This window comes from Helicoverpa zea, chromosome 12 (genome assembly GCF_022581195.2).
Source record: "Helicoverpa zea isolate HzStark_Cry1AcR chromosome 12, ilHelZeax1.1, whole genome shotgun sequence".
Classification (NCBI taxonomy): Eukaryota; Metazoa; Arthropoda; class Insecta; order Lepidoptera; family Noctuidae; genus Helicoverpa; species Helicoverpa zea.
The window spans coordinates 8,002,700-8,024,742 of record NC_061463.1 but is presented as its reverse complement, the minus strand read 5'-3'; the positions used below and the strand labels follow the sequence as shown (position 1 = coordinate 8,024,742).

General features: G+C 38.1%; 1 protein-coding gene across 6 annotated transcripts in view; it reads right to left on the bottom strand.

The window, feature by feature from the left end:
- Positions 1–1,394: 1,394 nt before the first annotated feature.
- The window catches only part of LOC124634821 (actin cytoskeleton-regulatory complex protein pan1), a 38,423-nt gene continuing 17,774 nt past the window's right edge, over positions 1,395–22,043 (bottom strand). For all 6 annotated transcript variants that reach the window (XM_047170463.1, XM_047170466.1, XM_047170465.1 and 3 more), the window contains 5 exons: positions 9,201–9,423; positions 8,774–8,913; positions 7,153–7,218; positions 6,678–6,811; positions 1,395–6,534 (listed from right to left, as the gene is read on the bottom strand). In XM_047170463.1, the coding sequence (XP_047026419.1) occupies positions 4,369–6,534; positions 6,678–6,811; positions 7,153–7,218; positions 8,774–8,913; positions 9,201–9,423 (2,729 nt within the window). In that variant the 3' untranslated portion in view covers positions 1,395–4,368. The remainder of the gene's footprint in view (positions 6,535–6,677; positions 6,812–7,152; positions 7,219–8,773; positions 8,914–9,200; positions 9,424–22,043) is intronic.

Below are 22,043 nucleotides of genomic sequence, written 5' to 3'. Positions count from 1 at the left end.
GTTATTCAAGATTCCACTAGCAACGGTATCGCAATCGAAATAATATAATTACAATCTCGCCACTGCTTGATTGATTTGACAACTACTAACTTGACCAGGATTTGACGCCTTTGACGCTTGAGGGGAAAATTTTCAACTTGTCAATCGTAGAGGCGGTACGTCAATTATGTCACTGTCACGTATTCTTTTTTTATCTTAAGCTTTGTACAGACTCGCGTTCATCTCACGTTATACTCAACCTACATAGTTGTTATTCTCAATGATATGCCTCGCAATCAAACAATCTCAATGAGACATCCGTATTAACTCCATAAAAACTATTCTAGGTTTCTACTGCTTCAGTTCCGTCTCACCTTGTGAGAACTAAGAAAGAGGCAATTACTACAGTTACAACATGTACATTGTACATAACAGGACTCAATTTAACGTGACTTCCGAAACACGGAGGCATTCTTCATGTATGAATATTTGATCATCATAAGCTGTGTACTCACTTAGCAGTGTAGCACGTAAAGGCCCCAGTACACGTTGGCCCAAGTGAGGCCAATACACGCCATCACCAATGTGTACACGGGGTATTGGTGCAGGTTGGCGGACATTTGTCAAGGTTGGCGCGCATTCGGCGAGTTGTCGGTTTTTTGGGCACACTTGACCATCGGGAAAAAAAAGTTTCGTTCGTTCGCAGTGTCCATGAATGCTGTTTTTATTTTTTAAATATGGAAATAAATGTCATGGATTTTTAAAATTTTTTATGGAATCTTTTAAAACACAATTAACTAGAAAATAAAAGTGGCCTTATCATGTGCATAATAACCATTTTACACTAAAATAATAAGCAGCGTTCGTCAACACTGTGAACGAATGAAACTTTTTTTTCCCGATCGTCAACAGTGTTGATGAAAGGGTGTTACCGAGCGGGAATAACCCCAAATAAACAGCCGCAGCCGTAACTACCTCGACGTCCATCGCAAGTGGTTTGCCAGGCAGCAATGAGCCATGCGCCAATGTGTAAACACCATTTGATCGTGGCCTACATTTGTGCATTGCAAAGCTTGGCCCAACACAGGCCAACGTGTACTGGGGGCTTAACGTATCAGATACGGTATCAAGTGAGTACGTAGGCACGAGCCCGCTGCGAGCCGCTCGCGCGTGGAGCGCTGTAAGCTCGCAGTGACCCGCCGAGTGGCGGTTTCGCTGCGAACACAAAGGCGGCTCGCAGTGTGCTCGTGAGGTCCGTGGACGAGCCGTACCCACTTGCAGGTTGATACCGTATCTGATACGTTACGTGTTACACTGTTAAGGAAGTACCCAGCTCTAGGGGCCAACCGAGCAAAGCTCTGCTAATTTACTGGTCGACCCATTGTAGTACTGCATATGACATAAGTGAAACAATATTTATCTCAAAAACTTTTTATTCAACATTCTCTCCTTATGCTAATAAAGGCTTGATACATATTTACAAGGCTTCATTACAGGGCAAGGTAAAAAAACTATCCAGTTATACTACAAATCCGACTCCTGTGGTTATCACATTATATTAAATTTATTGAATACTTGGCTCTGCTACAAACCAATGGCTTAAAGCCGGGTATTGCTTTTATCGCTTACTATTAAGGTACATTATTTCTAGTAAGTCAGTTAAAATGTATTCAACTGTGATCAATATTTAGTAACTTTAAAGAAGCCAATTGATTAAATATAAATATTTTTGCAGAGAGCAAATTAGGTAGCTATCGTAAATATTAGGTGCAGAATATTTAAGTCGGCATGGATATAACTTAGTATACAAACAAATATTAAAACTCTCCTAAAATAATTACAACAATAATAACAAGTATGCAGATAATATGCTATTTATCAAACATTAATCTCACTTAGTATCTCGTTAAATACATTTAAACTAATCTCTTACAGAAGAGTGAATACAAAGCTAATTAACACACTAGGCCTGTTAATATAAATATAGGAGATGACATGATAGTCGCCTCCATACATGATTCGAATATATTTGACTAATATGGGTATAATTTTGATAATGAGCAAATAGATTTTACATATTTAAATCTAGTGTAAAGATTCCGTATAATTCACTTAGATAATGGAATATTACTTAAACAATAAAGCAAATTACAATTTGCGAGCCCTGTTTTTAATTTGAACGCAGCATCATGCTGGCTCGGTGTTTTCGACAACTTTTGAAGTCCGAAACTAGCGACATTGATGTAAAAATGTTAATCATGTTTATTTTTACATTTAGAGCCACACATATACAAATCCAATATACAAATTATGCAGTTATAAATATTTTTCTATATAAATTCAATGTTAACTTTTAATAGCACCATCCCATATGCGACTGTACTTCAGAGTTATAAATTACAGTGTTCACATAAAGTACACGCGCATATCTATCCAATCATCCACCTGTCGATACACAATACACAAAACTTGATCGCATTCAATAATTTAGGAAATATCCACCTTACTGCTTGAACTGTCGTTAATATACGTTTAGCCTGATATTGAACTTATTGGCACGTGTAGGGCAGTTATCAATAATTAATCGTTGTAGCAACAAGTATTCAAAAACTAAATAAATTGTAAATGCAAAAAATGGCAATATATTTTCGATTCTCAATTTTTGCTTTATCTAATCATTCTCCGATGAAGCAAAGGTAAACACTATAAACAACACGTGATATTATACAAAATACATTAGTAAAAACACTCACACATAGTAATGAATACAACAGAAACAAAAACCTGTAAGTACACTTGATTGACTTTATAAATAAATAAGTTATAATTATACACTCAAACAATTATGCAAGCAGACTGAAATTGTTTTGTGATTTACTTATAAGATTTACTTTATACGGTACTAAGGACAATAAATAACGAGCTAATGGTTAAACAAATAACTTAATCCTGACTACGTAACAGGTGCCACTTCATAATGGCTTTCATTAAGCACATAAGCAATTTAGATTACGTAAGCTATCTCTTTGTGAAGGCAGTTTCAAGCCTCATAAACAAAATTGGTCCAGTCGTTTGTGGGTCACTAAGATAAACACTAATTGTGCAACAGTCAGTAACCATTGCGTAATCGAGTACAAACGACAACTTATTGATAACGGCGCACCTATCCTAGACATTATAATGGAATGATACATTTTTCAAAGAATGTTATGTTATTACAATAATTAAATAACTCTCTAGGTAAAATCAAATAATGAAGTTAATTTTGCAAGACATAATGACACTATATTTAGAAGAACGTCGAAGGTCTGCAGGTATTTATATAGAAGAGAGTGAATGTGTACGATTAACGAGTGATAACGAGAGTGCTTGCATCATTGCTTGAGTGCGAGGAGCCGGCTCCCTAAGATATCTAAATGAATTCATATCTAACATTGTTCCCATGCTGGTCCCACCCATGACGATGGCTTGTGAATGTGCACCTTGTTCTCTGGTATTTTGCTACATTTTACAATTTTCACGAAATATAAACAATGGTTTTATAATTTGGTCAAAATTGTTAAAAAAATAATCATGATGCGAGAGACAAGTGCTCTTGTGCCACACTTTGCACTTCAACAAGACTGGAATGTCACTTATTGATTTGGGAAATAGCTATCCATGCGCTAGGGACAGCGTGAAGCGATTTTAACAATTGACACAACATCAATCATAAGCTTTTTTATCGTATAATTATAATTAACACAATGTGTACGTGACCAGGTGACTCATAGATTGACTGTGCCTAAACAAAAACAACTTTTCTTATGATAATTTTTTCCCTAAGTTTTAGTCATCGGGCGGAATGCAGAAATCCACAACTATGTTGAGTATTATTAATCTCAATATATACATAAGTAGATTATAATAATTATGCCTATAAATATTAAATAAAACGGACTTATCGTATTATGTGAGCCAAGTATGTCTGCACGCGACGGCGACGCGCAATCACTCACTAGTGAATTAAATGAAACATTCAACTATTATCAGCTAGCGACACAAACGTTACATACAGCATTAAGTACATATATATTATATACTAATAAAGTAAATCATACAGTTCTATGTAAAATGTAAACACTTTGTGTTTCACAACATCTCTTATAGTTTTCAATAAAGTCAACACTATGGAAGAACGTGTCACGAGAGTAGACTAGCGCTTCGATCGTCACCACTCCGCAGCGACCGATCCGAAGTAAGATACATTTACTGTACGTACACATCGTCTATTAGTCGATGGAGGTCACTCTTATGTACACGGAACCGTCACTCGCGAGAAAATGTAGAGCCACGGAGACAAGAGGCGGTGAGAGATCATAGGGTAAGCAGTTGTGCGGCGGGCGGCGGTCAGGTGGCGTCGTACTCGATGCGGTCCCACGAGTAGTGCTTGCGCGGGCGCGGCGCCAGCGGCGCGGCGCGGGCCGCCACGCCGCCCAGCAGCGGGTCGCACTGCGGCACGTGCCCGCGCCCGAACAGGTTGGGGATGAGCTCCGTGTCCATGTAGTCGCACGCGTCGCCGTCCACCGTCATGTGCGCGGCGGTGTCGATGCCGAACTCCTTCAGGTCGAACTCGCACGCGCGCTCGCCGAACGTGTCGTGCCGAGACTCCTCGTTCTGGAACGACGGCAACGACAAGTCGTCCATATATTCGAAACCGGTTCGTGTGTGATCCAATATGTCCCCGTTCGTTAATGGAGTCATACTCATTCTTTCCGGTACGTCCTCGCCGATATCCATGGCCTGTGATTTATCTTCTATCCGGTCTCCGCCATCGCACGATAGTAAGCTGCCGAAAAAGTCATCGTTGTCCACAGAATTGGGATCTGAACCAAAATCAGTGTGAAATTCCCCATTAGACAGCAAATCCACTGTGATATCGGTATCTATGTCTGTTGTGGACGAGTCGACTTGGCATCGATTGCTAGCATTGACGGCTTGCAAGTCTGCATGATTCATGATTTCATTTTGAATATCATCAAGTTCCCTCTGCAATTCATCTGCGGCGAGCGAATCTCTGACGTGATTGTCGTTAAGAACGTCGTCTGTGAGAACATCTGTCGGAGCAAACGTGGTCGGTCCGTTAGAAACATAACTTGTATCCAATGATGGAGTGACTGTTGCTTCACCGACAGCCGAAGGTGGCAATTCACCGTTCTCTACAAGGATCTCAAGGACGTCATCCATAATTTGACTATTCTCGGCATCGTGTACGTCCGGTGTTAGAGAAATTTGCGGCATGGGAGGTGGTGGAGGAGGTGGCGGGGGCGGGGGCGGAGGGGCGGCGCGCTCGGGCTCGTAGTGCGCCGTGGGCAGGATGGCGATGGGCACTACTTTAACGCCGTTCAGTATGTAGGCAGGGTTGGCGGTTTTCTGCGGCGTGGCGTCGGCGACGTCAGCGGCTGCGGCGGGCGGCGTGACGGTGAAGAGGCGCACGAGGCGGTCGGGCGCGGCGTCGGAGGCGGCCAGCACGTAGCGCGGCGGCGCGGGCGCGGGCGGCGCCTGCTGCAGCGCGTCCAGCTGCGCGCGCAGCTGCGTCACGCACAGGTGCGCCTGCAGCAGGCGCCGGCTCTGGTCGCTGGCGGCCGCGCCCGCCGCCTCGCGACGCACGGCTTCTAACTGCTGACGAGACGCTTCCAACTTCCGCTCCAATTCTTCGATCAACCGCCGCTGAGACTGAACGATGTCTTCGGGGGCCTCAGGCTCTAATTTTACTTCTGGAGAGGCCATCGATACGAACGACGCGACCGAGGCCGGTGATTTTGGCGGTTCCTCCTGTTTTTCCACAAGGAATGGGCGCAAACGGTCGATCAGTTGTGGCTTCGGGCCGGAGACTCGGAGGTTGCGTCGTTTGCATTCAGCTCGCAAATCTGAGACTTTCATATCTTCGAAGCGCGCGGAGCTGACTAGCGTGACGCCGGACACGGGCAGGGGCGGCGGCGGCGGCGGCGCGGGGTACGCGTCGGACGAGTCGGACGCCACGGACGCGGCGGACGAGGGCGCGGGCGACGCGGGCAGCATCAACTGCAACAGCAACTGTTGCTGCTGTAGAAGCAGCTCGTACGGCGTCTCCACCGAACCGGGAGGTGATGATGCCTTCGCTGCATTCGGGGGACCTTTATATTCGTGGAATTTAAATCTCGCTTTAGGTTGCTGTTTTTGTTTGCTTTTCTTCCTGTTCTTATCCTTGCCGGGCGCCGGGTGTTGCGGCGGCGACGCGACACTGACGGGGGATAACGTCGACGGAGGCGAAGGTGACGGGGATACTTCCTCAGGAGGTCCGCAATACGAGGAAGGATGTTGCGGTCGTCCAGATGCACCCTCACTGGTCGCCTTGAACGCTAGAGTTCCACTCTTAACAGCAGTTTCTATGGTCTCTTCTGTGTGTAGTATATTCTTCTTTATCAACTCAAGGGGCCCAGGCCTGTGCGACAGTTGGTCGTTGAGTTGATCTGCCAAACGTGCTTTCTTCAGCATACGTTGTTTCTCTGCTAAACTGGGGTCTACATGGCTCTCCTGAAAGGAAATTTATCATGATAAATTTTTGTGTCGCCTTTTTCATCTATCACAGATGAGGAAGGAATTTAGGATTTAGAGTAAATTAATCTCGGCTTACTCATTGAACATGAAATAAATTTGAAAAATGACATTACACCTACTTGTTCCAGTATATGTCTCCTCTCAAGTTCCTGTCGATCGGGACGCCGCTGTATTTTTGCTTTTAATAAATCTCCAGTTTTCGCCCTCTCTAGTTGCTTGCATTGTTCGAAATAGGCTGGAGGAGTTTTCAACGCTGAAAATGTAAAAAAACATGTTAAAGGTATTATCTTTCAACCTTAACAACTGTCAAGAATAAGAACTATACTAATTTGATGTAGAATAAAATAATTTCAGACTTTGTAGGATTTAGTACAATATCGTTCTAGAAGCTAACAAAATTTATTCGATACAGTCATTCTCATTAAACGCATCGTTAAAATAGTAAATAAAATTCCTTCGTCCCACGCACATGTGCTGTGTGACGGTGGGCGCTTCCCGCAACACCAGGCACGTGTATACTATACTAATTTGCTATTTCACAGTACGCCATTATCAAAGCAAAGCGAACGGACATTAATACACAACATCACTTACGCGGCATGATCCCTTGCGCCACGAGCTGGTTGATGGGACGTCTCATCATCAGCTTAACTTTTAAAGCTGTGAAACAAAAATATGTATCAGACATGTCGTTAACTAATAATAATGCATTGATTTGTATTACCTAGCCAATTTTCCTTGTTATTTTTCCTTTGGCTCACAAACAATTCCAACAAAATCAGACCAACACAGAGTATACAATTAGTTAGAAGCATAATGCGACTGAATACCGATGTTTGCCGGTTACCTTTTGCATACAACAATGGGTACTGATTGAATAGATGGCATATCGTCGTGAAGAATACAGTGTTATGACGCCAGGTGACGAACTTTGACGTAGCATGTCGCGTGTGAAGTCGACGTGATCGATACGTCGATCGATACACCGAGATTATATCGATAAAGTTCGCAGCAGAGCGTAGGCGAGTGGAGCTATATTCTTGTTTGCGTGTAGACAAGCGGCGAGCAGGGAACGATGGGCGGACAACGCTGGCGCGACGCCAATATAAATAAACACTGCACAAGGAAACTAGTGTTATGCCGCGACCGTATTACAGACGAAACATTCACTACCACTGGGCCGAATATTGTGGGTTACTGGGCGTCTTTAGCTCGATACCCACTCAATTTTGCTTTACTCATGCATGCAGCTGGGAAATTATATTTATGGATCCGACATATTTTTTTAAGTATGTTTTTTTATTTTACTTTTTTCAAGAGTAGGATTTGTTAAATACAGGATTATTAATATTTCACATGTTTATATGATATTTTTGAAATTGCCTGTGTTATTCGGGCAAGGGTTGAGAATTTGTTTATTCGGGATGCGCGCAGACCGACAGACTATGCAAACATGGCCGGAAGTAGCGACAGCATTGGCATACTAATGCAAACAACAGACGAACTACGAGACGAGCCTGGGGCCACTGCCCCTGAGGCTTCAACGCAATGTTTAAAAAATCGAGGAAGAAAAGAAAAAAAATAATGTTGAGAATTGATTCCCGACAACCAGAAAGAATGTGGCCCAGAATGACTAAAAACATTTAATGTCAATGTAAATTTTACAGAAATTGCTGAATAAAAACAATATATCAGATATCCATAAAGGCAAGGAGATGGATTTCAAAGTGGGCATTCAAATAGTTAATAATAAAGCGTATGCGTTTCACCATTATTGTTAACATTCATACATTCAACAAATGCGTCTGGCATGCGAGTAAATTTACAATATTCAACAGTAGACGGGAATGCAGCCGGGCTTGCAATCTTCAGATAAATGAAATATGTTCTATCATACCCTGGCCTAAACTAAGCCAATAAGTTGATTGGTAGACCGTACCAAGATTACCACTTTTAAGGAAATGCAATGGCGATCACTATTTTCTCTCACACAAAAGGATTTCACTGATTCAGTGACATTGCAGTTATATCTTCCATCCACATAAATATTGAACTGAACAGAACAGCCAACTTATTTCAAGTCATGAAGTTTTACGCCCTTGTTAAGTATACCAAAACTGAGCCGGGAGTTACAAAATATCTTTAAATCGACACCTGAATTAGCGAGACCTATATTCATGATGGACAATCTTTAGAAACCTTAAGTGGTACTTACATTCTTTGTGTTTGGTCATGGCTGGTTGCAGGGGGCTGTCGTCGACGACCACCTTAGGAGGTGAGACGCGCGGTGAGCTCGGCATCTCGCTAGCGCCGCTGCTGCTCGCCTGCCGTCCGGCCATCTCCTCCGCACCAGAACTGCAAACATACAACATGATATTATCAGGATTAACTTTTGAAAATGTGCCGATGTGAAATGGTATGCTGACTTCATTTCTTTGGATTCGGTAACAAATGGACTGCTGCTCCTACACAGCTTATTTTGGGAAGTAAAATGAAAATTTGCGTGTAATGAAAAAATAAGCAGTGCATTTTCGTTTAATTAGTATTTTTCTATTGAATCTCAGATTTATCTGAAGCTCAGGTTTCGGTTGAAACGATAGAGCTTATTATAAAAACTTGTTTTGAATATGTGGATTTGTTACCTAAAGGTGTCGTCTGAGGGCGGTGTGGCGGGAGTGCGCGGCGGCGAAGCTGGTGAGACCGGCGACGCCGCGCGGCTGCGCTCCCGGCGGTGCTGCGGCTTGAACCACTCGGGGTATATGGCGCTCAGGGTCTCCACGAGGTCGTGGTCCAGCGTCACACGCCAAGACGCACGCCCCTCCGAACCCTCCGAGTCGCCGCCTCCGCCACACGATGAACGGCTCTCTGTGTAACACAAATTAACATATAAATATCAAAAGTTCTACAGGATGACACCCAAGATCGACTCACATGAACATAATAATAGGAAGCGTGCTCTCAGCACGTTGGTCGTTGGGTGAGGTGAATTGGGCGAGGCGAACCAAGGAAGCGCGTTGTGATCACGGTGCCCTCATTATTTCGGGTCCTTGAACGAGTTTATGCGCGAGAAGGTGCGTTACTTACTTTACTGCAATACGGCTGGGGAACGGTTATGCCGTTTCAGTTTTATGATTACGTGAATAGGGTGAGAACAACATCTACAGCTTTACTGCATTTGATGTAAGTGTTTAGAAATTACGTTTGCCATGAATGTGAAATATTTGTGTATAACTTTTTATAAATAATGGAGGAATACACACTTTACCAATAACATCCAAAGCATAACTACGCAATACTTGTATAAATTATGGGTCTTTGTAAAGCTCTCTTTCAGTTTCAATCAAATAAATATATTGCGAGACGCATTAACAAAACTATAAAATAGGCCTTAAAATCGAGAAACAGCAATTTGTACATATTATGGGTTTAGAGAACGTTTTTACTGTTACCATAGGCGTGGAGAGATGGATGTATTATGTAATGTTTAAAACTCTCATAAAGCTGGATATACGAGGGAAAGAAAATACGAGCTGAAAATAAAACATCTGTCTGTGAGTCACGCACAATATAAAACTAACAGTAAGGTAAACAAATGCAGTCTTCAAAATACGTAAAATCAGTGTTCAATTTTGCTACGAAATGCAACAGAAAATTAACATGTATTACCATTACGTCCATGCAGTATGGAGAACGACTGAAAGTTTATTAGGTTTTCCATTTTACATTGTAGGCAAAGGTAACGCATGCCAAGATATTAGTTATATCAGCATGTTAATACATAATAGATAAAGTGCTATAAATGCTATCATTTCGATAGCTACACAACCGTAAATTAATAAGTGTGTAAATGCCTGTTACGCATTTCACGTCGGTGTTACAAAACAAAATTTTGTAAACAATCTGGCGCACGTGCGCACTGATGATTCATTACAAGTTTGGAGGAAATTATTTAGGCAGATGTACATAAAGACCCCAATCATTGAAGAAATATTGTTACTGAAACTAAAGAAACACCTTTCATGACCTTGTCTTAAAATTCCTACTATTGGAGGTGTCATTGCTATGCACAACTGCATACATTGCCAACAGGTTAACGCATGTTTCTTGCTAATTTGATAAATATTATTTTTGACATTTGTTGGGACAAAATGGATGTCCTACACATCCACAAGATACTTAGTTCTATCAACAAGACAATGACAAATGATAGGATTCTCCCCTCTCGTTCATTCGCATTCCGGTGTGTGTGCACCTAAACACATTTCTAGTACATTCTGGCTTACTGTGTGATGGTAAAAATGTATAATGCACATAATTCTCTTAGTGAGGCGGCGACGTGGTAGTCATCGCAGCTGATTTGTCACGTGTCCGCGCTGCCCACGCGACGTTGTATCATAATTCGGTATCACACGACACTACTTGCTTACTTAGTCAATCGGTCATTGGGCGTAATCATTCCGTTTATAGAACAGTTTTATTACTTTGAATATTTTTTACTTACGTGTATTTTATAATTATAGCATGACGTAGTTATTTCCTTCTAAAAATATTTAACTGCTTTATATCACACATAATCTAATTAATAACAAGGGCTTGATATAAGAGAGATCTTTTAAGTTTTAATGTCTTGTTATAAAAAGTTTATGAAATAAAAGAACAAAAAATCAAAAACACTGGATTCAGTAGACTGGATCATGGATTTATTTACGTGAAAAGATTTTTGTTTTTAATATAGGTCAAGGCTTGCTCCTTTGATGTGAGTTCGCGTTTAAGTGGCTGGAAATTACGACGAAATAAAATGAACTAGTAGGCTGGCTGGTCGCATGCGTGATGCGCGTAGCGTAACACGTCAATCAAAATGCCAGCGTGGCTGCGCAGACGCCGCACACGTCCGCTAACGCATGCAGTCACGCAGTCGTCGCATCTAGTCTCAATTTTGTTGGTATCTGATTTATGGCCTGTTCCGAACACTACTCAAGCGTGAATAGTATTCTATTTTGTACGAATGTATTGACTTTATCATTCTCAGCTCATTCGCACCCTAGTAAACTAATTAGTTTATTTATCGCGCGTTATCAAAGCTATCAGTAGTAAAGAACGTAAAGTACCAAGTTTGTACAAAAAGGTATTAGTAGAAGTAGAAGATAAATAAAGATATAGGCTTGGCTCGTACACTAAAGGAAGATAAAGGTAAAGAAAAAGTGAGTCACCACTTTGTTAATTGAAAAGCAACTTAATCACATTTTTAGCCAACAAAGAAAAACTGTTAACATTGTTTTCTTATATTCCTACAAATTACGGTTTCGTAGAACCGAAATATAGACCAGGGCATCCGTTTGTAACCCACGCAGGTTCTAGCAAAATTGAAAGTAATGTTTATGCAAATGAAGGAAGGTTCCGTATGCTACGTCATCGGAAGGTTGTCGCGGTGACGTCAGATTGCACACGGCCCTGGGCGCTGCGTGGGCGCAAGCACCTGCCTCCACCCACAACACATGTTTATCAACTCGAATATCTACCACCGTCATGTCGAATTGACATTTAATTCGGTTAATAAGAATAAAGTACTGGTATAGTTTATACCTGTCTACTTATTTTGTTGTAAGTCCTTGTTACTAACCGCAGGACACAATCCTAGATCTGGTCTTGTCGCAATAAGACGACATTATGTAATGTACATTTACCGACCGAATACTTATTCAGGAAAATTATGAGCCTTGTAAGAAACTATTATTTTATGTTAGAAATGGAAGATATTGAATGGAAAGTAAATATTTAGCACCCCAATGACCCAGGTAACACTTTTGTTATGCTTGATTGTAGTGGTGAGAGTGTTCTACTTTTGCCTATGAACTTTGTTCCACTGGTCGCGAGTTCGAACCCCAATCGCAACATTCACTTTTTAGGAATAATATTGTTATTTTATAAAATGTCACCAATCGGCACAACAAGCATTGGCAATGGCAGCCGAAAAATAATATCGCTAGTAATATGTCATAAATGTAAAAAGAAGGTGGACATTAAAAGTACAGCACTGTGTTCTGCATGTGACAACAGATACGAACTTGATTGCGATGGATACCCTGAACACACATATCGGCTCAAAGACTCGGAAGCAAAACAGAAATGGAGATGTAAAACATGTATCAGAGGCAAAAAGTACGGTAAAACCGACTCAACATCCGGCATTACTTTACGAAAAAAGCCAACTGTTTTGAAGACCACACCTCCAACGCAACAAGTACCAAATATACAGTCAAATAGCACAATGTTAACCGATTCCCACATATTCACTGACTGCGAAACCTCTGATGAGTCGTACATAACCCCTAACAAATTATCAAGGAGTGTTGACAGAACTGTAAGTGATATGATAACTACCTCAGAGATGAAAGAGACAATCGACCAACTCACACTCAAACTGGAAAGTACGGAAAATGAATTAGAAAATGTATTGTTTGAAAACACAGATTTAAAAAAACATATTAACAAGTTATCCACGGAAATCAACACCTTAAAATCCTTGTGCCAATCTTCTTCCATTTTTAAAAACCCTGGTTCAAGTACAAAGAAAAAGAAGCAAACTACTTTACAGCAGCAACAACAACAACCGTCCTCTCCATTTACGTGCACATTGCAAGATGAGATCAGTGAATATGTACTACGACTGGAACAAGAAATAGTTAAGCTTCAAAATAAATTACAAATCGCAGAACAAGAGATTGCATTACTAACAAAGCGCATTAGCTCCAGTGCGGCTGTGGAACTGTATAACTGCGAAACTACTGCACAAACGAGTTATTCTGTTCGTAAAAATATCGCAAGTGCAAAATACAAAAATAAACTTTATATTATCAGCAGCAATTGCACAAGAGGGACTCTGCCCTTAATCGAGGAAGTGTTCTCCGACAGGTTTGAATATTGCAATTATATAGTACCTAACGTCACATCAAAAGATTTCTTAAGGACCATTCGATACAAATTAAAAGACTTCTCAATGAATGACTACTGCCTGATCTTCATTGGAGAAAAAGATCTACAAAATGGTAACTATGCAGACATACTTCACAACCTGACCTATTCGATGAAAAATATAACCCACACAAATATTGTTATTTGCACTCCGATATATGTAAAAGGTGCATTAATACATAATTATAAAGTGGAGTTTTTCAATAACTTGCTTCTTACAGACATAAAAAATAATGAATACGCATATTTCTTCGACTGTAATGCTACCCTATCGCATGAAATGTTTTCCTACAATTCCGGGAAAATAAATAAAAACGGATGGAAAAACATATTTGAGCAGATCATGTCCAGGATAAAGTTTGATTACAAAACATTCGGTTCTCAAGAACCAATCGCAAATATTGAGACTCACTACAATTCTGCGTTAACAAATACTACTGAGATTCCAAATGAACAAGAGAGTATTAAAACAACGAGCGATCAGTTTTTTCTATTATAACCATATAAATATTCTGCACCAAAACATCGCTGGACTTTTGAATAAATCTGATATGTTGACACTATATATCCAAGAGCTTCACACTGAAAAGAAAATTGACATCGATGTATTATGCATAACAGAACACTTCGTTACTTCAGGACAAGAATCATTAATTAAAGTACCTAATTTCAAGCTAGCTTCATGTTACTCAAGAAGTCATCAGAAACGTGGAGGTGCGTGTATCCTTATCAGAAATAGGCTAAAATATAAGGAACTTCCGAACGCATCCATCGCGGGTGTATTTGAATATTGTGCTATAGAATTATGTCAACAGAGATTAATTGTTGTATGTATTTATAGACCTCCGAATATGTCTTGTATAACCTCTTTTATGGATAATTTGAATAATTTACTGAAGCAACTGTGTACCAAGTCAAGTAAAAAAATCGTATTATGTGGGGACTTTAACATTAATACGCTAAAGAGAAATAATATAACAATAGACTTTGAAAACTTACTACTTTCATTTAATCTAAAATTGGAATTAAAGCAACCGACTAGACCGAAAAGCGGCACATGTATAGATAACTTTGCTCATAATTCCAGACAAAGATGTTTGAGTGAAGTAATAGATTTTGCATTATCTGACCACACAGCACAGATTTTAAAAATACAAGTAAAAAAATCATGCATACTAAATTCTTGGCACATTCATAAACGTAACTTATCCAAAGATAATTTAATTTTATTCAAAAAACACCTTCAATGTCTATCTTTCTCAGAAGTATATGAAACTGACAACCCCAATGAGGCATACGATAAGTTTATAGAATTATTCCGTTTATTTTATGATTTATGTTTTCCTAAACAATTAGTTAATATGAAATGTGAAAATAAAATAAAATGGATCTCACGTGGAATAAGGATTTGTAGCAGGAAACAAAGGAACTTACTTTGGAAATATAGGAAAGCGCCTTCGAGCGAAAATAAAAGTATATTTAAAAATTATTCACGAACTCTAAAGAAAATAATAAATCTCACTCAAAAAGCTCAGAATAATTACCTTATTAATTGTTCCCAAAATAAATCAAAGGTGTCATGGCAGTTAATTAATAATAACAATCAGATGCAAGAACCTATACTACAAATAAAAAAAGGTAATCAACTGGTAAATAACCCACAACAAATTGCTGAGTCATTCAATGATTTCTTTGTTGATCAGGTACAGAATAAAAGTGACAAACACCTGGGCAAGACAATTGGCAATACTCACATCAGTCATTCTTTATTCATGCCCCCAGTGGTACCGCAAGATATTGAACGAGTGATAAAACATTTAAAAAATAAAAAAAGTTTTGGATACGATGAAGTAACTACCGCGGCTATAAAATTTGTCCCCGAAATCATATCCAAACCGCTGGCCCATATCATAAATGTTAGTATAACCTCAGGTACATTTCCAGATCAACTAAAAACTGTAGTCATAAAACCATTGCATAAAAAAAATACCAAAGAAGACATGTCAAATTATAGACCCATAGCCCTAACATCAGTATTCTCTAAGATAATTGAAAAAATTATTTATGAACCTATTTACACATTTTTAAGTAAAAATAATATCTTATGCGAAGAGCAAAAAGGCTTTCGAAAAAATAGAAATATTAACATGGCGGTATTTGATCTCTTAAAAGTCATCATGGAAAATGTAGACAAGAAAAATCCTGTGTGCGCAATTTTCACAGACATGTCAAAAGCTTTCGATCGTGTAGAACATCATACCCTGTTAAACAAACTGGAAAACTATGGCATAAGAGGCAACGTACTTAACCTAATAAAATCTTATCTCACTGATCGAAAACAGTATACAGAAATTTCTAGGGTATGTACCAAAACTAAACATGAATACAAATATTTATCTTCGAGTAGAATAACTAAATTTGGGGTTCCGCAAGGCAGCGTACTCGGACCTTTATTATTCCTGCTCTATATTAATGACCTACCGCGGCAAATTCATCACCCGATGACATTATTCGCGGATGACAGCACAGTTATAATTGAATGCTTAAATAAAACGGAATACAAAAAAGACATTAACAACACACTTAAAACTATAATAAACTGGCTTAATAAAAATAATCTAGAGATAAACCTAACTAAGACACAAGTCATGCATTTCTACCAGAGGCTAGAGCCAGATAATATAACTGTTAAATACCATAAACAATGTGTCGATACAACTACAATAACAAAATTCCTAGGAGTTCACATAGACAATAAACTGACATGGAAACATCATGCAGAAAACGTATGCAATAAATTAAGTAAATCTGCATATGTGCTCTACAGCCTTTCAAAAAAAGTTAATATTAACACATTGGTGACAGCATATCACGGCTTAGTTGCTTCCTCACTTAGATATGGTGTTATATTTTGGGGAAACTGTAGTGAGAAGGAAAGAATATTTAGAGCCCAAAAACGCTGTCTTCGATCAATGACAGGACTTAAATCTACAGAAAGTTGTCAACCTGTTTTTAAATCACTTAAGATACTGACATTACCATCGTTATATCTACTAGAAGTTGCCCTATTTGTAAAGACAAACCAGCGCTTGTTCCCATCACTAGTTGATAAAAGACAACGTTCAGGACCCATTAGGTCTCAATATAAAAAACAACTGTACACAGGTGGTTACCAAACGTCTTTACTTAAAAATAATATTTTAACCATGGGTCCTCTTGTATATAATAAACTACCTTTGTATTTAAAAGATTTACCTACCTCAGTATTTAAAAAAAAGTTGACAAAACTACTCCTGGATAAGTGTTACTACTCAATTAAAGATTTTTTTAGTGACAAAGATTTATTGTAATAATATAATATAATGTTTAAATTTTGCAATACTTATATATTTTCTTTTTGTTTATAGTAATAGAATTCTTAATATGTATAATCTTGTTGACATTCGTATAGGATTTAATTTGTTTGATTTGTTGAAATATGTACCTATAGTCTAATTTTTGTTTTAATTATTTATTTTTTTTGTATTGTTTGAACAATTTTGTGTTTAGAATTGTACCTACTATGTAAACAAATTTGCACGCCGTAAGGCAAAATGTATCGGGACTGTTGTAAAATATTATTTCCAGCTAATTTGTATACCTACATTTGGCAAATAAATGATTCTTATTCTCTTATTCTCTTATTCTCTTGAGAAGCATTGTCTATTTACTAACATTGCATAAATGATTTTATTAGCAGTTCTTCGTGACATTAACATCTATCAAACTTAGTAAACAATTGAGCAAGATTCTGGACCAATCATCACTTCTATGTATCCGTAGTACATAAAATGTTGGCTCATAGCGAGCGCGAATCATCGAGTAGCCCCAATGTCAGTCAACGACTCGGACGGAATTCATTTATCGACTTCCAAAAGTCAATAGGAAGATAATTTAGTACCTATCTTAATAGGCGTGTCTGAATTTATTTTTAATTACACTTTATATTTATACTGCTACTAAGCGACAGTCTATTTTATTAGCACACTACAATTTTAACATCTGCTAAACGAATTAATGCAATTGCTGTATTTGTTGCTTATGCCACAAAACAGAACTGCTCTTTGCCAACTTTATTCACTTTGCCTGTCTGATACTTAACCTGTATAGACCAATTTCTACATGACTTACGGCCTAAGTTCCATAGAAATTAGTATTTAGAGCTATATAATAAAGGGCTACGTAGATAAAAGCATTGATATTTGAACAAGAAATCTGAATTGATATTTGAAGAAATCTGATGTCAGACTAGCTGAATATTTTTGTTTACACTTATCTTTATTTACGTAATGTACTAACAGCATTCTGGCTACCAATCACACATTTCAATGCATAAGGTTGCGTCACAAGACGCAAAAATTAAAATATCACAAAAATGAATAGGTGGCTATCTCCTAAACAGCAAACACACGGACTACAAGTAATATGGAATAGCCATTGTTTTACACATTACGTAAACATTCGCGGTTGGTTGTTGATTTTTGTTGAAATGTATTACATTGCCTATCCGTCCAAACAATGAATCACTGACGAGGTAAAAACATCGGCAACGTACAGTTTAATTGAGGTCCCAAACACAACAAACCTTGATGTATGTGTATCAATAGACATGGTTTATTGTATCAGTCAGTGAGACCATTTGGGCTGTTTGAAGCAGTCACAACTAGCGTCTTTATTCATTTCTTGTGGAATTCATTGATACAGGTGAGACTGATTGAGCAATTATAAGCCAGTATTCACACCTCGAGCAGCAGATAATTGCTAGGTACTCTACGTATAAGAAGTGTTTATGTTTTTATACATGCACTTATTTAGCGATCAACTACAGTTATGTACCATATTCGATTTGAAGAAAATGATTATGAAGATTTCATGAAAGATATCAGACATACGCAGGCGGAGTCATCGAGGCGAAGAGCTGTTTTGTCTGTATTTCGACACTCGGCTTAAAAATATTTTGTTTTTATGGGGATTGATACATAAAGCGAAGAAAATATTTTAGAAAAGTCGGCATCGTTAAGATGTTGGTAACATATTATTTTCACATTATGTTTGTAAAAATCGGAGAAAAAACAAAAACAACAATCTTGTGGCATGGCGGACGACGGAACGGGGTCACTCGCCACACTTCTCTGTCGCCGTCCGTTCGAGATGCGTCCCACAAATCATATTTAGCCTAGCACTATGGAGAATTGTGACTATTGCCATTTCTCTTGGAATAGACGGGTTAATGAAAGCGGGCATCTGATACATGGGACTGAGAGCGACCTCAATTTTATCCCCGAAAATAATTTCCATTTAATTAGGCACTAAGTCAAATTAAAGAGCAGAATATAAACACATGAAATTCTATGAATTCATTTGAGAATAGATTGCGACATCTTAGAGGCTTTGAGCGATGAAAATTACGATGTGTTTAAAATTGATAACTCTGACGCTAGTCCCGAGTACCGAATCTAAATTCTTTTCCAAACATAGACACATAATATAAGAACTTATAGCTCCGCTGAAGGCAGAAACCATAGCGAGGCGATGACGTAAAAGGATGTTTTCAGCGAGTCGGCAACAGCGGCCGTCTGTTTATCGTCGGAGCACAGTTAGAGCTACACCCAGTCTGGGCCTATGCCGAACTGCAGCTGTAAAAACACACGAATTACACCACTTCTGCCGATCGCAATAAATGTACATAGAATGCCTGTTACGCAACGCACAGCGCCCACAGATATGGCTAACCAACAATGTACGCTTAATGACGTGCGCGTACAATACAATCATCTATGATTGAACACTTTTGGGCTACATGTATATGGTATTGTATAGCTCAGTATACTAATACAAATATCAATTATTTATTTCTATATTGGGTACTAAGAATATGGGAGTTAATTTTGATAAAAAGCAATAACAACTTCAGGCTGTAAGTTCAGTTATCTAAATCAAGAACTTTAATTTAGATTACTGAACTCTCAGCAGTCTCAGCATTCCTAATTTTATTAGGTACTGTAGACTTTGAATAATAATTATTATTAATTTGCAAGTGAAAAAAGTCATAATTAATAAAAATATACAGTAGGTTCAATATTTTTGAAAAAAAAAAACTAGAAATTCACTACATCTGTAATTAAATGGTATATTTATAATCTATCGCAGTTTTATTTTATAGGAAAATAGCAATAAAACACTGGTTCTAGTCGTTCTAACATTATGCCAACTCTGCGCGATTTCGCATTAAAATAAATCTAAATAAAAGTCAAGCTATGTGATAAAATAAATGGCTCTTACGCAATATGCATGATTGGAGACATTTCAGTTGTTCAAGCAGTATAAACATTTCCACACATACAATTAGAATTTTCATCAAAATATATTATACACGCGTCTATTAATATGTCACATATTACTATCATGCGCCTGCGCAGTTTTTATTCATACTAGTAAATCATAATTTTAGACATTCGACGACATCGCAAGCCATCGTTATGCCACTATGGATAAAAAATATTATATAATTTAAATTCGATTTAGCATGTAATTATTTTCCGACATACAACAAAACCGTACAATCTCAATAAAACAATCGTGACAATATCAATAAAACCGTATACCAAATTGGTACTAATATTATATACATGCAAGTTTGTAATGTAGTATCTTTGTTACTCTTGCACGCAAGAACTGAATGAATTTTCTTGAAAACGGTGAGGGAAGATTTCCCCACAAGAAATAATTTTGTACGAACAGGTTAATTTACCCTTATTGCGTTATTTGTAAAAAAAATCTTAGCATATAATTTAATTATGCGCAGAAAATGGTTTAACAAACTTTAGATAAATCCGACAATTTATTTTGTTGTTGGCACTAGAACTTACAATGCTATTTTTTCTTTCCTTATAATTAGAGTCATACATTTCCTGCAAGTGATTGCTACAATCTAACATTATTTTCACCGATAGCCTGACGCGATATTAAATATTATTTTCCTGGGGACTGGCAACTGACATCAGTAAGGCTCATTTTATCTTGTTTAGAGCGGATAAAATATAGAAAGAAAACGCGTATAGGTATTTTCTAAAAACGTTAAAGTCACTGACGCAAATCTCTACACATAAATTATGTGAAAATATTTTGGTTCGTTCACAAGTAGCTCTACATTCTTTATATTTATAAATAAGTGAGCGATATCAATCTGGTATATTTGGTGTTAGAATACTTTTCGTTTCGAGATAAATACTTGAATGAACTATTACAAAGGGTGATAAAACCTCTCGAGTCCCTATAAACAGACATTTTTACGAATGGTATTTACAACATAAACTTATTTACGTTTCTATTGAAGGAGCATAAATCTTCGAATTTTACGATTTAAAGCCGTGTAGTAAGAATCTCTAAATTCATAGAACCGCAACACTACGTAAAGATGTTAACAATTTTATTTGTAACTGAAACATAACAGCTGTTCAGTATCAGGGGTGCCACCTCAACATTACATACTAAACTTTTTTATGTTTACAATCGTTAATTTTCTTGCACGAGTTCTAAAATTTATAAAGAAATCGTAATAAAATATTTTTAAACATTTCCACGGTTAAGATTAAAATCATAACACGAGCTTTTAAGCCGGCATCGTAAATCGCAGCCTTGACGACGTGCGACCCTGGTATACACCGACACTATGATGTCTGCTGATTAATCAGGATTTATAGATATTGGCAAGTGAGCGAAACTCACAAGAGACAATTAACTGTAACACTTGTTAAATTGTCTCACGGAGACAGTAGGAAATAACTTTCGTTGGCAACGTTGTATCTTCAGCCACAATATGGCTGCTGGTGCTGTGGAATAAAGTGCCAAATAAAACACGTTTAACAACATGCATAATATTTAAGTAAATTGTTTTGTTTCGAATACTCACGTACGCCTGTTGTCTGTTATATAACCACGAGTGCAAATATTAATCCAGATGGAGGGAAAAATAAATTTAAACATGCTTCTTATGACCCAGTAACAACAAAACAAAATTTTCAAATGCCGAAATTACGATTTTGTGTTCATAAACCAAATCCTTTTGCCAAACAATCCGTTCAGCATTCACAGTATTTAACAACCAAAGCATGGCGAAGTTCATGATTTATGATCGCTCCACCAATCCCATAGAAGATTTTAAAACTGTTGTGGTATTGATTTAGACGGAGATATTTGTTACTACAAACTTCACTAATATGCATACTTAACACTTATGAATGACGCAAGTTTCATACTTCAGAATATAAATATGATGCTAATTAAACTTGTGAAAAATTTAGAACCTCAGCTGTTATTTAAATCTATAACTGTTTATATTAGTCAGTTTGTAAACAGGTAATAAATTCCAATAAATTGTACAGGTGTCGTTTTGGGCCGCGGTGTGTGGTTCGCTCCCGCACGTGACGACTCTGACGACCCCCATTCATCCGTCATGTTCCACGTGTGATACG